The sequence below is a fragment of the Chelonoidis abingdonii genome, chromosome 7, assembly GCF_003597395.2.
Source record: "Chelonoidis abingdonii isolate Lonesome George chromosome 7, CheloAbing_2.0, whole genome shotgun sequence".
Classification (NCBI taxonomy): domain Eukaryota; kingdom Metazoa; phylum Chordata; order Testudines; family Testudinidae; genus Chelonoidis; species Chelonoidis abingdonii.
Genome location: NC_133775.1, coordinates 54019047 through 54034927, shown reverse-complemented (window position 1 = coordinate 54034927; position 15881 = coordinate 54019047). Strand labels below are relative to the sequence as shown.

At 42.5% G+C, this 15881-nt stretch overlaps 1 protein-coding gene across 1 annotated transcript in view; it reads left to right on the top strand.

Moving 5' to 3' along the window:
- The first annotated feature begins 583 nt into the window (after positions 1 to 583).
- HMCN1 (hemicentin 1) overlaps positions 584 to 15881 on the top strand; it is a 342169-nt gene continuing 326871 nt past the window's right edge. The window contains exon 1 of the mRNA XM_032783448.2: positions 584 to 1163. Within this exon, the coding sequence (XP_032639339.1) occupies positions 875 to 1163 (289 nt within the window). The 5' untranslated portion in view covers positions 584 to 874. The remainder of the gene's footprint in view (positions 1164 to 15881) is intronic.

Here is a 15881-nt window from a genome sequence, read left to right as displayed (position 1 = left end):
CCCCGCCCCCTGGCCCCCTGGCAGGTCGTGAGTGGCAGTCAGCTTATTTTCCCCTTTGTGAAAGGAGGGGTTCATATCAGGATCTCCCTGCCCCTAAGGTTGAGAGGGAGTACTAGGATTATCCATGTCCTCCTAGCTCAGGAATGTGCAGACCCAATCCTGGTGAGTACATTGTTCCTAATCACTAATGGAAACATTCAGTTCCCTTGACTGTCACAGAGTGGTGGGGAAACCACAAATCTGGGGCGAATTTCCTGCTTATGGCTCAGTCCTGCTTTTATTGTTATCACTGAAGGTTTTGCTCCAAGTGATTCTGTGGCACTCAAGTGACCCTATAAACATTTTTAAAAGTCTCCCTAAAAAAGGGCCCCTAAGGCAAATGCAGGGGGAGAACGGGTGACCAATGGGAAGCCGAGGCTGGGCTAGGCATCCGCTCCTTGTGTCTCACAGCAGCAGCTGGGAACCTCAGGCTCTGGCCAAAGACTCCAGCAGCAGCAGCAGCACATTGGGAGCCTCTCTCTGCCTCTTGCCAAAGATTCCAACAGCAGCAGCAACAAACACAGTAGGGCATGGATGGGACTCTCTCCCCTCACTCCATGAGTCACTACAAAAGTCCTGCAGACAAGTAGAAAGGGAAGGGAGAGAAACCAGAAACTACACACAAACAAAAGCTGCTGCATCCCTCTCCCTCCCTCTCTCAAAGGTCTGGTGGAGTGTGTGGGTGTGGGGGGAAGAGCAACTCAGATCTAAGTTGTGCAGAAAAGGTTTTGTTTTGTTTGTTTTTTAAAAAGTTCAGATGTATTTCTCCCCTGCAGTGGAAGCCCTCTGACACTTAGTGAGTACTAAGCACGCTGCTTAGGCACTGGGGAGAAAAATGATTTCCCGTGGAAATATCCCCACCTGGAGAATGGGATTCTGCATAGTATCCTTGCTGGCTCTCTTTTCTTCTTGCTACGCACAAGATGCCAGTGCAGAGAAAGAGCCCAGGGCTGAAGAAATCCCGGAGGGAGCATCCACCTTGGCATTTGTGTTTGATGTGACTGGCTCTATGTATGACGACTTAGTTCAAGTTATTGAAGGGGCATCTAAAATTTTGGAAACCTCTCTGAAAAGACCTAAGAAACCACTTTACAACTTTGCTTTGGTGCCTTTCCACGATCCAGGTAAGGAAATATTTTTCCCAAGTCCAATTAACTGGGAAGATCCGTGTGTGCATGTATGTGTTAAGATTTTGGTGTCATCTGCTGAATTAAGTAAATGCAGTATATAATATGTAAAGGCAGAGGGTTGCAACCACATTTAAAAAAAAAAAGGGTGAGCAGGTAGCACAGAGCACAGAATTCTCCTTGGAAATGAAATAAAAAATAAAAGGCAACTTTGTGCACTTTCGAAGATCAAAGCATACATATTTTGTTTAATGTCTGTCACCCTTTTTATAAGGAATTCTTAACCAGAATAATTTGCCAATAACAAGTTACATTCTGTTAACTCCCTCCCTCCTGTCATGTGCATACACAAATGTGCATTGTCACCTCTGAGTGCTGAATACGCCTGTTTTTCCCCATTAGATACACACAAATTGATTTTAAAACATGCACAGGCACACAGACTTTGAAAGGATCCACTATTGCTCTCGCAAAAACCATTTTATGTTAAAACTAGATTTCATCCTACTAAAGAACATAAAAAGAATTTTAGACTACAGAGTTCCATTACCTAACCCACAGAATCACGTCTCTTGCCTCCTCTGATAAAATCACACATTTGTTTGTAGTCTTTGTGTACTTCTTCAAAAAGCTATTCTACTGTGCTGCTTTTGCTGCTCATGTCTTTCCCTCATTCCACGTTTTTTCCTTTCTGCTGTATATCTTGCATTCCTGTTTTTGAGTATCTGTTTTCTGTCCCTTTCCTATCCCTTTTCTCTAGCTTTCTCCTTTTCCCTTGTCAAACCTCTCTTAGTGACTTGAAAAGGAAATAGGAACTGGATGCCCCTAGGCTGTGATATGGAGTAGCCAGCACACAGAGAAGTTCAAACCAAACTTTTTTTAACAAAATCCCAAACCAAAAAAATCTGTTTTAGAACAGGAGTTTCCTGGTTCTAGTTTCCTCTGAGACACTTCAAATTGCAACATTCTAGGAATCAGTCAGGGAAACTCAGGTAAGACTCCCTTCCCCCTATTTCGGATATTTAGGTGCTTTTAGAGTGATGCCATCAATGTAAAAAAGAGAACCACCTCCTCCCAGATATCTGCCTGCAAAATGTTTACCTGATATTGTCAAAAATAACAGCTATCTATAATGCTGAAAGATTATTGAAAATTTCATGTTTTCTTTTTTCAGTTTGTCTATTTGGTGCATTTTTATATTTACTATGTTTTTATAAGGTAGTTCATCATAATGTCAGACTGTCTTCCATGAAAATTGTCAGTTTCACTATTTCTTCTGTGAAGGCAGTCAGTTTCCTTTGTCTTCCTGTTGCTGCCGGAAACACACACTTTTTAAAAATAGGATATGGTGATTGTAAAGCCAGAAAAATCAGCTGGGGGCATTCTGGGTTGACTGTAGAGTCTGAAACAACTTTTATGTCATTTTAAAAAAATCATCTGGATTTCAGGTTGACAGTTCCCTTTTGATTTTCTTGCCTTCTAATTTTAGAACTTTTACTTTTCAGTGGAAGATTGACCAAATGCATTCTAAACAGAAAAAATTTCCCCCTAGGGTGATTCACTATAGCAGCTAACCAGTTACTCTGCTTTTTAGGATGATTTGTTCTGGAAGACTTTTCTCAAACCCAGAAGCAGGAAGGTAATTTTTGTCAGGCAAAGACATTTAAAAAAGAGTTAGTATAGATTTGCTCCTTCCCTTTGCGCCTCCCTAGCTTTGGGTAGGACACCCAACTTATATTTCAGTGATTCTTTCAGTGCTTTGCTTGTGTTGCAGGTTACTTTTAAATCTCATTTCCATAAATCCTCTTTTCATTCCAATCCCCATTCCCCTTTGTGTTCTCTCCCTCAGTCACTCTATTCCTTTTGCCTACTCTTCCCTATGGTTTTTCCTTTTGCAGTCTCACTCCCCTCCTTTTTCACTGTCTCTGCACTCTCCTTGCTCTCATTTCTGTCTGGTTTTCCACCTCTGTCATCCCTCTTTGTTGCTCCCGCCAATGCACAGGAACCACAACTCCAGTGCCACTTTCTTTCCCCAAACCCAGGAAGCCCCCTCTCCTCAGTGTCTCTTTTCTTCAACCCCCCAGGAAATCCCTTTCCTTGTTAACATTTCATTTAGTAATTAAAATGATAATTAAACCCTTATAAATTGGAAAGCATACAGCAAAACCTGTTTGCAATATCAAATTTTACATTATTATAATCCGTTTTGCGTCTTTAGATGAAAGCTCAGCTTCCACATATAGCCTTGGAGGTCAAGATTTTGTACAAAGTGATGATTTGGTCCATTTTAGTGAATGTTTTAAAATGGAAAATAAATAGTGTTGTCTTAAATCTACAATAATTTTTGAAAACACTATTTCTGTAATCCTCCCCCCCCCCCCCCAAAGCCAATAGCAATTTCTCCCATATTGGCTTCTTCTACCTTGAATCATAGGAATGCAGCAATTGCCATATCTGATCAAACTCTGTGTCAGGTCCAGTATCTTATCACTGAGAGTGGCCAATACCAGGTGCTTCAGAAGATGGTTCAGAAACTTTGTGTTCCAGAATTGGTCACTAATCTTGTGGCTCTAGTATAGAGTCTAATTTCTACAAATTTAGAATAAAAATCACTGGCTCTCAGACTGCATCGTGTCCCATTTCTTGGCCCATATCTGGTGCTATTCTTTTTTAAATTCTGTAAGGTGAAGTGGTGGCTATGAGAGATTCTTTAAATTATGCCTGGCTGGTCATTATTTAAGATTTAATTGATTCCAGTCTGTGGTTTGCCTTATGCTCATCTGCTGGACAGACAAACTGGCTAGTTCTTCTTTTTTTGTGAGATGGTGGTGTCTATTATGTATCCTTTCCAACAGGTGTCCTGCAAGGAGTGTGGGACCACAGTATGAATGCAATAGGTTATTAGACCTTCATCTTCCACTGTCTTTGCATGTCATAGTCTGGATGGACTACTGGATAAATAACTGGACCCATCCCTGTCTTATAAACTTAGCTATCGTTGGAATTTTTTAATTTGCATTTATCTTATTGGAGGTTTGTTCCTGTGAAATGCAGAGCTTTAGTGTGTTTTGAAGACACTTAGTGCCTCATAGCATCAGATCTCATAGGCCAGATTCATACCTGATGTGATGCCGTTTCTTCCAGTGGAATTCAGCTGGGCTGAATTTGGCCTTGTGTATATTAGTTTGTTCCTGAGGTCACATTGCATAGTATACACTGAGCTCTGTTGGATTCAGTCACTTTCAGTACAGCTTGTCCCATGTTGGCTAGTGAAGTGGTCCAACCAGACTCAGATAACCAGGTATTGAGTAGAGACGATCATTATAGATGCTGAGGGAGGAAAGTGTTCACCGGAGATCTCCAACAATCTATCCTCTTGTGTGTCTCTGCCTTATATACCCAGATTAATCCAGCTGTTGTCTGGACCAGTTTCATAATGTAGTAATCAATTGGCTCAAAAAGAGGCCCTCTTAAGTCAATGTGGCATGGGTACGTGATAGATGGAAAAAACGTGGGAGTGCCTTTTGTTTCTCTGCACAAGGCCTTTTTCATAACAAGTTTGCACAGAACAATTTTGTACAGAATTGGTTGGCAGAATTTAGAATCAATATTGAGAAGACTGACTTACATATTTCTACTGCATAGAGCTTCACTGGAAGCAGTTCCTACAATACTTCTGGGATAGATGTAACATATGGGTCACCTAAATGTATTGCTGAGGAAAGAATTGTAATGTTTTATAAAAGTGTTACTGTAGACATTGTGAAGGCATAAACAAAAAAGCTCAGATGTGGTGTCATTTTGAAAGACTTCGAGGCTTTTCCAGCGTCCCATGCTTATTAGGAAAATCCAGTCTTGTCAGTCATAATTTCTTTTTTTTAAGAAAAAGCTATTTGGTGCATCACATCAAGTGAATGTTCATTAAAAAAAAAAAAAGATTGTGCCCTGCTTATCCATTTCTGACACACAAACTATCAAATGACTTCTGAGTTCTTTAAAAGTCCTGCCATCTCTGACACAAATGGTAATATATTTACAGTATGTTTTATGTTATCTCACTGCTGCAGTATAAATGTATGGACACAACGTGGTTTTGAGCTGGTGGAGATGACTACAGTTTTAATAACACCTAAGCCAAACGACTGTCCGGTTGTAGAAGAGAAAAAAGTAACCACTAGAGAAGGGACCTATTTAGAGAGATATTGAATACCTATAGTTTGAGAGTTGGAATCTGGGATTTGGATTGGTCCAGAATGGTGGTCCACACAAAACTAAGTTCTGGATTTAGGTTCTGATTGTACCTACCCCTCCATTGAAATTTTGGGTTGTTTTGATCAATCCCATTCCACCTCTTTTTTAACCCCAGACCTGTCTTCTGATAATAACGAACCACTGTGTTAAATTCCATGTACTTGTGAAGCATCCAGTATATCTGAGTGGGGTTTGGCAATCAGTTTGCTAGTGCCTAAAGAAGAAAGCAGAAGTTGCATAGACTGTGCAGGTTGCTATTGACAAAGAAATCTCCAGCAAACATTTATATCCCATGGCAAAGTTTTATTACAAAACTAAATTAAGGAGGGTTGGCACAGGGAAATTTTGCATCAGAACTAAAGCTCAAGATCAAAGACTACTTTTGCAGTCGTCTATGTTTGGTTCTGACATTCCACTAGTTAACTCTCATTGAGTTCAGTGGGAGTAGGACCAGATCCAGAATGCCTGTGTTTAATGACTGTGGACAGCCAGCTCACTCTTTTATTCCATTAAGGAATTTTGGAATGGAAAATGAGCCTAATGGGACAGATTAATCCTTGGTGCTACTTTGTTAAAGCAAGTGGAGTCACACCAGAATGGAATTTGGTCCTATGTAGTTCTGGCTGTATTTTAAACAAATATTTTTAGTGAATGTCTGTTTTAAAGAATAAACAATCATAATTTTATCTTAATTTACAAGGAAAAATGAAGGTAAGATAATTACTTTTCCATGAAATATAAATTTCAGCTAGTGCACTAGATATATAACTGAGAGAACATGAACAATATGTTGTACACATCTTGTATTTTTAAAGGTAGCCCAGTTATAAATATGGAACCTTAATGTGACACCCAGATTCCAGATCTTCTTATAAGAGAAGCACATTTTAAAATTAGGCTCCAAATGTTTAGAAAGGTTCCCACTCCCACCCCAACTCCTCAGAAATGGAATACAATGTTCTGTTTGTAAATTCTGATATGTTTATCTTGAATGTTTTAGACCACATGAGAACCAATAATTGTTGTTGATTATGCGATTTTATTGAAAAACTTTTTATATGTATTTGTTTTAGACACAGGTCTTATTTTCTCCTGAGAATTTGATAGAAGTTGTGTTTCTGTAATAATGTCACATACTGGGGATTGTGTGAACATTCTAGTGAATTTGATAATCCTTGCTAACTAACACCTTGCACTTCTGCAGGATCACCAATGTGAGGCTGTCAAAGCACTTCACGAACATAAATGAATTAGGTTTTACGTCATGCCTATAGGTGGTAGGAAAGTATTATCTCCATTTTACAGATGGGGAAAGAGGTTTAGCAAAGCTAAATGCCTTTTTTAGAGTCACATAATGGGTCTATCATCTGTGGCAGAGCTGTGGATAGAACTCACATCTCAAATAGTCCCACTTCTGTGCTTTGCCCACTAATCCTGAAAAGGAGTATGGTCACATTACCATGTTTAACTTTACAGTGTCATTACTTTGACATACCTTTGGCTGGCATTGCCATTACACTGTATTGGTTGCTGTGCTATATGATAGTTTGGAACATGTTCAGAAGGCCATAGGAGGGTTCTTTTTGGATACATAATTATATGTCTTGGGGACAACACAAGGCATAAAACAGACCTTTTAGTCAGGGCCAGCTCTAGGATTTTCACTGCCTCAAGCAAAAAAAAAATTGGCCACCCCTCCTTTTTTTCTGTGCCCCCCTTCCCCTGGCCCCACCCCAACTCCACCCCTTCCGAACCCCTTCTCCAAATCCCCCGGGCGTGCCGCATTTCCCCCCCATTGCTTCCTGGGCCCCCCCCACGACCTCCCACCCTAGCTCATCTCTGCTCCACCTGCTTCCCTGGGTGCGCCGCCGCGCCGCTTCTCCCCCATCTCTCTCAGGCAAGGGAGGGCAGAGAAGCGGAACAGCGGCGCGTTCAGGGGAGCAGGCAGAGTGGAGGTGAGCTAGGGTGGGGGGGCGCAGGAAGTAACGGGGGGTAGAGGAACCACTCCCTGCTCCAGCTCACCTCTGCTGCTCCACCGCCGCCTCCCCCGAGCGCCCGCCACTCGGCTTCTCCTCCCTCCCAGACTTGCTGCGTGAAACAGCTGTTTCGCATCCAGCAAGCCTGGGAGGGAGGAGGGAGAAGCGGAGTGGTGGCGGCACACTCAGGGGAGCAGGTGGAGGCGGAGCAGAGGCGAGCTGGGGCGGCGAGCTGGGGCGGCAGGGGCACTTTTTCCCCATGCCCTGGAGTTGGCACCTATGATGGCCGGCACCAGAATGCCGCCCCTAGAAATGTGTCGCTCCAAGCACCTGCTTGTTTTGCTGTTGTCTGGAGCCCGCCCTGCTTTTAGTGGCACCGAATTAAAAGGTTTCATACTTTTGAAATGAAAAAGTGCTGCAGTGTATCCTAATCAATTGTAAAGAGAGATGTGAAGCTGTGTGTAGGAATGGTAAAGTATGAACCTTTCTTTGTGTCAACTACAGCGCTGAAAAATTTGCATATAATGAATGGTATATTGTCCCCAGTGAGTAACAGTAAGCCATCTATCTCTGCACAATTTGAACTTTGATTTAAAAATATTCCCTTATGGATTGCAAAGATGAATCAATGTATTCCTGTCTACAAATAGACAATAGCATTGCCTCTGCTGTTGCTTATAAGTTTCCCAAGCAACGGCAAAATAAAATTAATAAGAGACTTGTCAGTATTACTGTGGTATTCAAAACTTCTCTGACAGCTTATCTCCAATGTGTTGCCTTGAATTTTCCCATTTTGGGCCATCACTCATCACTTGTATCAGCCTTTGTCCAGGAGGTATAGTCCTCTGGCTAATGGGTATCTAGTAAAGTTTTCAGGCTATTTATGAACTCATTTAAATTGGCTGCATGAAGCCACTTTTACTTTAGGAGGTTAAAGTATATTAGCGGCATCCTAGATAAGAAGACCTTTTACCTATTCTATCCCCTGGGAGAGATGGAGGGGACTTTCTGAACATAATTCCCTTGGGTTCCTATGGGGAGGGTGCGACGTTCCCCGTGGTGTTATCCAGACCAGTGATTTGCTAGGTCACTCCAATCCTTGACTCTAGGAGCCAGCCTTACCCTGCTCTGCTGTGAAAACCCCCACTGCTGGGCTGTTCATGCACAGCATCTGGCATGTAAGCTGCTCCTTGGATTGTGCAACTGAATGATACTAGCCAGTATCTCCAGTCCCAGACACAACCCTAGGAACCTCCGTCTTGCAGTGTTCAGTTATGACTGCTGTACATTGCAAGCTTATATGAGTTCGTCAGTTTAACAAAGAAATTGATACATGTCAGGCTTGTTATCCCAAGGGGAGTCTCTGACACACTTCAAACCAAACGCACTGCTTCAGGTAGGATAAACAAACAGATTTATTAACTACAAAGATAGATTTTAAATGATTATAAGTCAAAGCATAACAAGTCGGATTTGGTCAAATGAAATAAAAGCAAAACACATTCTAAGCTGATCTTAACACTTTCAGTGCCCTTACAAACTTAGATGCTTCTCACCGTATCCTGGCTGGTTGCCCTTCAGCCCAGCTCTCCCCTTTGATCAGCGCTTCACTTGCTTGGTGGTGAGGTCTGTAGATGGAGGTGGAAGTGAGAGGAAGAGCATGGCAAATGTCTCTCCCTTTTATCATGTCCTTTCTTCCGTCTTGGCTTTGCCTCCCTCCCTTCCTCCCTTCAGAGTCAGGTGAGCATTACCTCATTGCAGTCCCAAACTGACCAAAGGAAGGGGGATGACTCACTCGAGAGTCCAACAGATCCTTTGTTGTTGTCTGGGCCAGTGTCCTTTGTTCCCATGAGGCTGGGCTGGGTTTGTCCCATACATATCCTGATGAGGTATGAACTGCCTCCTCTGCTTCTGGAGAGTTTTTGCCTGGGTTTGCTTTAAGCTATGAGGACACATTTTCTGCCTCATAACTATATACGTGAAATTACAACCTATAACATTACTATAACAACAATGCTTAGTACATCATGAGCCTTCCAAAGACACTTGACATGACAAACTTTGCATTCTTATTATAAGAATGAACATAGGAGTGTAGGGTGTTCCCGTGAAGTACAGAACATCATAGAGGGAAACACTTCAAACCTCAGACCTTATGTTTTAGTGGGGAGCAGGAAAATGGATTGATATATAACTGTATAGCATTTTAGCTAATGCAACTATATCCCTGTTGCATCCCTAGAACTAGCAATTTCAGTGGGAATAGATGTATGGATGAGTTTTCAGGTATACTGGGATTGGTCTTTTATGTGCAACAGTGTGTTGTAGCACAAGCTTTCTTTGCATCCTGATGTGTGGCAGTGGAAAGAACCATTCAGGATGCTGTAATAAAGCTGGGACAATGGCTTTGAGGCTTGCAAACAGATGCAGTGATGTGAGGGTGAGGTTCTTTTGAGAGCCAGTGATGTGAGGATGAGGTTTTTCTGAGAGCCTCCAGTTATTCTTGTATATGGAAAAAAAAAAAGTGAGACATCAAGATTTCTGTGTGAGAGAGATATTAAGCAAGACTGGTGCAACCTGCATGCACGTTCTAGGCAGACAGGTCATGTGGCGTCCTCTCTCATATTTTGCTAACTCATTCTCCTGCTCTAGAGTGCTTATGTGCAAACTGGAGTTCCAGTCCATCAGCCACTGAGGACACCAGCTTGAGTTCTCACATTCTGGTACACTCCACAGGAGCTGTTTCCCTCTGCATTCAGGACATCTTTCCCCCTTACTAAGTAGGCTGAATTGTTTGATACATATTTATATCCAGTGTTTGGGTAATTTTGAGGGGAGAAAGAATAAAGTGCTTGCAGAAGAGGTCTTGGGGACAGGTTCCTGTGGGGAAAAGTTTTGATAATGCCTGATATGTGGTGGAATCTGGTGTATTGTCCAGAACTATACGTGTGAGCCAAGCATAAAAATTACCCTAGGCATAGCTGTCAGAGTGAGGTCTAAACTCCACTAGAGGCAGAGGAATCACTTTTTCCCCTCTCCCTTCAATTCAAATACTACTTTTATCAATATAAATATGAGTTGTTGTTATAGCTAAACTATATAATGAATAAAATATGACTGATAAATTAACAAATGTGATGTGATTGTTCTGACACTAGTTTTTAGCTACTCATTATAAGGGGTCAGATTCAGGCTGTACTAACTAATTCTCCTGACCAACACTTCTCTGGTGGCCCTAGAAGTTTCTGAAGAATTAAGCTTTATGGGTGAGTTTTTCAGAAATTTGCAGGAGTGGCCTAAATCTCCTTCCATTGAATTCAATGGAAGTTTTATTATTGACTTCACTGGAAGCACAGTTAGGGCAATGAGTGTCCTTGGAACGGTATTTTTAAGTTTTTGTCCATTAATGGTTAAAAGATAACTTCCCAAATGTAAAGCAGTGCAATGCTGTCTTACTGAGGCTGCTGATTAGGTTGAAACAAGAACTCAGCTCAAAAGGTGCTAAATCTGAAATCTAATTGTCTGATTGAATGTCGGGATTAGTGTGACCAGACAGCAAGTGTGAAAAATCGGGACAGGGGCGGGGGGTAATAGGAGCCTATATAAGAAAAAGCCCCAAATATCGGGACTGTCCCTATAAAATCGGGACATCTGGTCATCCTAGTCGAGATTGTTAATTATTTCACTACTGATCATTCAGCAGAAATGTTCAGCTACCCTAGGACTCAAGGTGGAGCCCATTCACATTTTTATTAATCATTTTCACCCTCTGAGGATCAAAAATGTATAAGAAAAAGATTTCTGGTATTTTTAATCCTACTGCACTGTAACTGTGGACAATAACTCTGATCAGGTGAGGGGATATTAAACTGATAAGAATAGATACAACTTTTAGATAATGTTTTCACCTCTTAGCTCAGAGAGCCGAGAAGCAGATGCTACAGGATCTACATATCTTGTCCATCTCTACTGAAATTTCTGTGATAAACAGTAAATGTGTTTGGTGACTTTAATTTAATTCTTTACTGAAGCCTTTGTGATACTGGTGTATAATAGGATGGCCGTCATCTTGGTCATCCCCAGAGGTTTAACCTAGGTCCTCCAGATCTAAAAGCAGGAACCTCTACAGCTTGAGCAAAAGACATTATTGCCAACACCAAAAGTTCAAAAATCATGAGGCAGACCCAACATTTTGTGAGATTGTCCAAAAAAGTTAAATCATGTTTTTGGGTCTGTCTTCTGATTTTTGAACTCCTGCCCACAGCCTAAAGGTTTGTGACAATTACATTGTTGCCAACTTTTGCAAATTTTTCATAAGTAAGACTTTGGCCTCTACTCTTGCTAGAGGACCCAACTGAGATCCAGGTCCCATTGGCTAGGCTCTGTATGCAGTTCCTACCATGAAGAACTTTCATTTTAGGGCAAAACAGCATGATGAATTTGTGACATGGAATTTAGAACCATTGTCCACCAAAATCACCTTACATAGGTGTCGTCATACTCATCTGTGCTGGATTCAAACTGGTGACCTATAAGTGAAAGGCTCGTAGCATCCTGAGGCATCCAAACCCCACTCATTATAATGTTACAGCTTTGAGAATGAGGTTTGCTTTCTGAAAATATGTTTATGAAATCAAGTTTCTGGAGTTTACACAAGTAGCATCTTCCACTCCATGGGCACGCAGGCAAGATCTCCCATGTATGTTCTCAGTTTCAACCACACTGTATAATTAAATGCCACATCCTGTTCTTAAAAGCTCCCATGAGCCAAAGTTCAAACACTAAATATGCAACACTAAAATATAAAATTCATTTCTATGTAGTGTTATGCAATATACAGTCATTCAAACAAAGTCTTAACACTAACTTTTATTTTCCAGCACAAGCAGGATTTGTATCTCAAGACCTTTTCCACTTCTGCTATAGGAGTAAGTGGTGTATGGGAAGGCATTCTGTTATACTCTATGTGGGCCAGCCCATAGAGGGCAACATGTAATCCACCTGCAAAGTCACGTGACAAGTGTTTGGGAGACAGCAATGGAATTCCTGGCTCTAGGAGCAGAACGTGGGCTAGGGCAGTGTTTCTTAACCTTTTTGATACCAGGGCTCTGCTTGCTGCCTTCCTAAACTGTATCAGGGAGATCTCAGGGAACAGTGCCAGTCCACAGACTGGTCATTGAGAAACACTAGTGTAAGGGTTGTATCCAAGGTATAGCAAAACCCCTGTTTGGATCATTAGTGAGGACTGAGTCAGGTTTTAAAAACATTGGTTCCTCCCACTTGAGCTGAAGAACCACAAATGTTAGTGTGGAGGCAGTAGCAGAGTCAAAAATCTCCATCTGTGGCCTAGCCTTTAAAGGACAACACAGAGCCACACTGTATTAATGTGACTTACACACGGACATATGACACGTTCCTTCTGAAAGGCAATCTAGCAAAGTGGATGAGACTTGGGTCTGTTATATTAGAGTTCTGTTTCCAGAATAGCCTTGTTCAGGTTCTCAGTTAACTTATTTGTAAAATGGATAAATGATATTTATGTCCTTGGGGTAATAAGGCCTTGCTTGCTTAATAGTAAGGGCTGTGAGGGGCACAGAAATATTAACAGCATTAATGGAAGAGCTACAATTCATAGCCTCATGGTTTCCAGTGCAGTGAATTATCTCTCTTTCTCTGATTTTGTGTTCCATAAATTGCATGAAGGCAGGAACTTACTCTGTTTTTGCCTGAGCTCCTGCAGCGGGAACAAATAGTGTTGCTTGCAATAATTTCACAATCGTTGGCAAGACTGGCTAACGGCCTTAATCTCCTACTTGGGAGCTGTAGTAGACTCATATCCTCTGTGGATTGGGTACGGAGGGGAAAATCTCTCTCTCTCACACTCATGTAATAAAATCGAACCTCTAGTGATTCTTGTTAAATGCAGTACAGAAGTTAGGTGTGGAGTGTAAGCGGGGGAATGGTCTCGCTATTGTGGGGAACTTTCCTGGCTTCTGTACTACCCCGGTGAAGTAGGCTAGCGGAAGGATCTGAATCCTCACTCCCACTTCCTTTACCCAGAGGCCGCCCTGCCCTTGAGGGCTCCCCTTCTACTCTCCTATCTGGCAGAGTCCTCAACAAGGCTGGGCCCAGGATTCCTGGGGGCTCAACCCCCAACCCTGCTGTGGTCCCCTAGGACAGAGGCTAGGGTGTCCTCACTCCAGGGTGCTCTCTCTGCACTGGGCACTTACCTCACCCACTGATCGTTACATACAATTTAAAGCAAATACAAGTTATTAATCAACAATTAATTTAAAAAAGAATAAGGAAAAATGGGAACGATCACCCCGCTCTGTGGCAGGGAACATTACAAACAGTGTCTCTGGAATGTCAGGGCACTTCACAGTCTGTTCCTTGTAGGTCCCAGGCCTCCTTCTGTGCTGCAGGGATGCTGCGGGTTGGACACTTGCAATGATGGTAGCCACACACCTCCAGGCTTTGGGTGGTGGGACCCTTCTTCCCAACATCAGCCCCCTGTTGGGTTAAGATCCCCCTCCCAGTCTGGCCTGCAAGGACCCTTGGCTTGGGGTGTCTTTATGCACTGGGCCCTTTGCCCAAGGTTCCCCCCCTTGGCTGGACCAAGTTGCTCACCACACTTGGCTTCAGACTGCTCCAGCTCCAGCCCCAGCTCCACTGCTCTAGCTCCGGCTTCACTCTGCCTCCAGCCCCCTGGGCTGCCTCTCTGGCCCCATGGCTGCAGCTCTGTTTCCAGCACAGGATCTGCTCTGTGGGCTGCTTCCGTGACTCTGCACCCAGCTCTGACCTACTTCCTGGGCTGCTTTTCTGGCCCCTCTGGCTGGCACAGCTCTGTTCCCCAGCTCAGCTTGAGCCCCTGCCCTCTCCTTAGCTCAGCCCTACTCTGTCTGACCCAGGCAATTCTAGCTCACAGGAAGGATGGGACCCACCTTGGCCTCCTGACTCCCTGATTAGCCAGCCCACCCTGTCAGTCAGGCTGACCTGGAGCATTGGTCTCTCCCTATTCTTTTAGGAAGTCCCCTTAAATGAAGCCCCAGCTGCCTTCAAGCTATGAATAAAGCTCTTTATGCTTTCCCTGCCCTGAGATTTATATACATTGTCCCTTTTACTTCTGGAATCAGTAATTGTTTTATGAGGGTGCACAGCAATGAGGTGAACACACTGAGCCAGGAGACATAAATATTACATACCATCTCTCACTTTAATTAAGGTATTAATGTTCATCAAACAATCATTTTTAGTGATATATTCTAAAGGAAATGATGAAGAAAGTGGGTAGCATTTTGCAAGTACTGACCATCAACCACAGAATACTTGGCTCTTGAATTGCTAATCTCTTTCACTTACAGCAGATTTCCTGAAAGATAGTTATCAAAAATAAAACAGAAATGCCTTGTGCGGTGGGATATTAATATTAAAAGCCCTCAGTGAAGGAAAAAAACTTGAAGTTCAGGTTAAATATCATAAAAGATCATTTGTTATACTAAAAAAACCAAGCAGTGAGAATAGTTAAAACGTAGGGTCTGATGCTCAGTTACTCTATTCTGCCCTTGGGCCAGGTATGGGGGGAAGAAAGGTGATTTAGAGCCATTTCTGCACTTCTTGTATTTCGGAATACAGTGTAAACTGGAGCAGCCTCAGGACTGCTCCAATTTATGCTCTGCATCCCATGACTCCCTTCAAGTAGTCCTAGGAAGCAGAACAGTAGTCACAGGGCAGTTTACTCCAGCCACACCCAGACCTGCCCCCAGTCCACCCCATACATCAGGGGCTGAGAGCAGTGCTGGTATACAGCAGTTGTGTCCGCTGGGGAGGCTGTTCAGGGGACATTTTAAGGAGGACATTTCTACACACTTCCTTATGCTGTTGGAGCATTTTGAAGGGACCTGAAAATCACTCTCTAAGGATGAAATCCTGGTCTCATTAATTAACTGGAGTTTTGTCTTTGACTTTAATGGAGTCACCATTTCTCCCTTAGTTACCATTTTCTAATTGGAAAGGTAAAACCTATTAAAAAAGGAATTACAAATGAAAATGATATGTATGACTGTATACATCACAGTTTATCCCAAGGTGCTTCATAAACATTAAATATAGTAATCATGTCAGCCAGTTCTGTGAAGGAATTCAGCAACTGGCTGACAGTGCACTGCAACACTACACGAGTGTAGGAGAGAAAGCGAAGAATGCACTCACCAATGGGATGTAGAAGCAGACAAAATGTAATTATTCAGTTTGCTGTATGGCCGGGTTAACTCTCTTACTAAGAAGTGCCATGGAATCTGGATTCTTTAATGACTGCAAATTGTGGAGATCTCCATTTAATATCTTCTGTGAAAGATGGCATCTCTGCTAGCATAGAATCCTTTGACATGCCAAAGGAACACTGTTTTGTTGGTAACTCAGAGGGAAGAGTAGCTCCCATTGAATCATCAAGTTTACTTTCTGCAGTACTTGAGCTTTTCTTCCACTA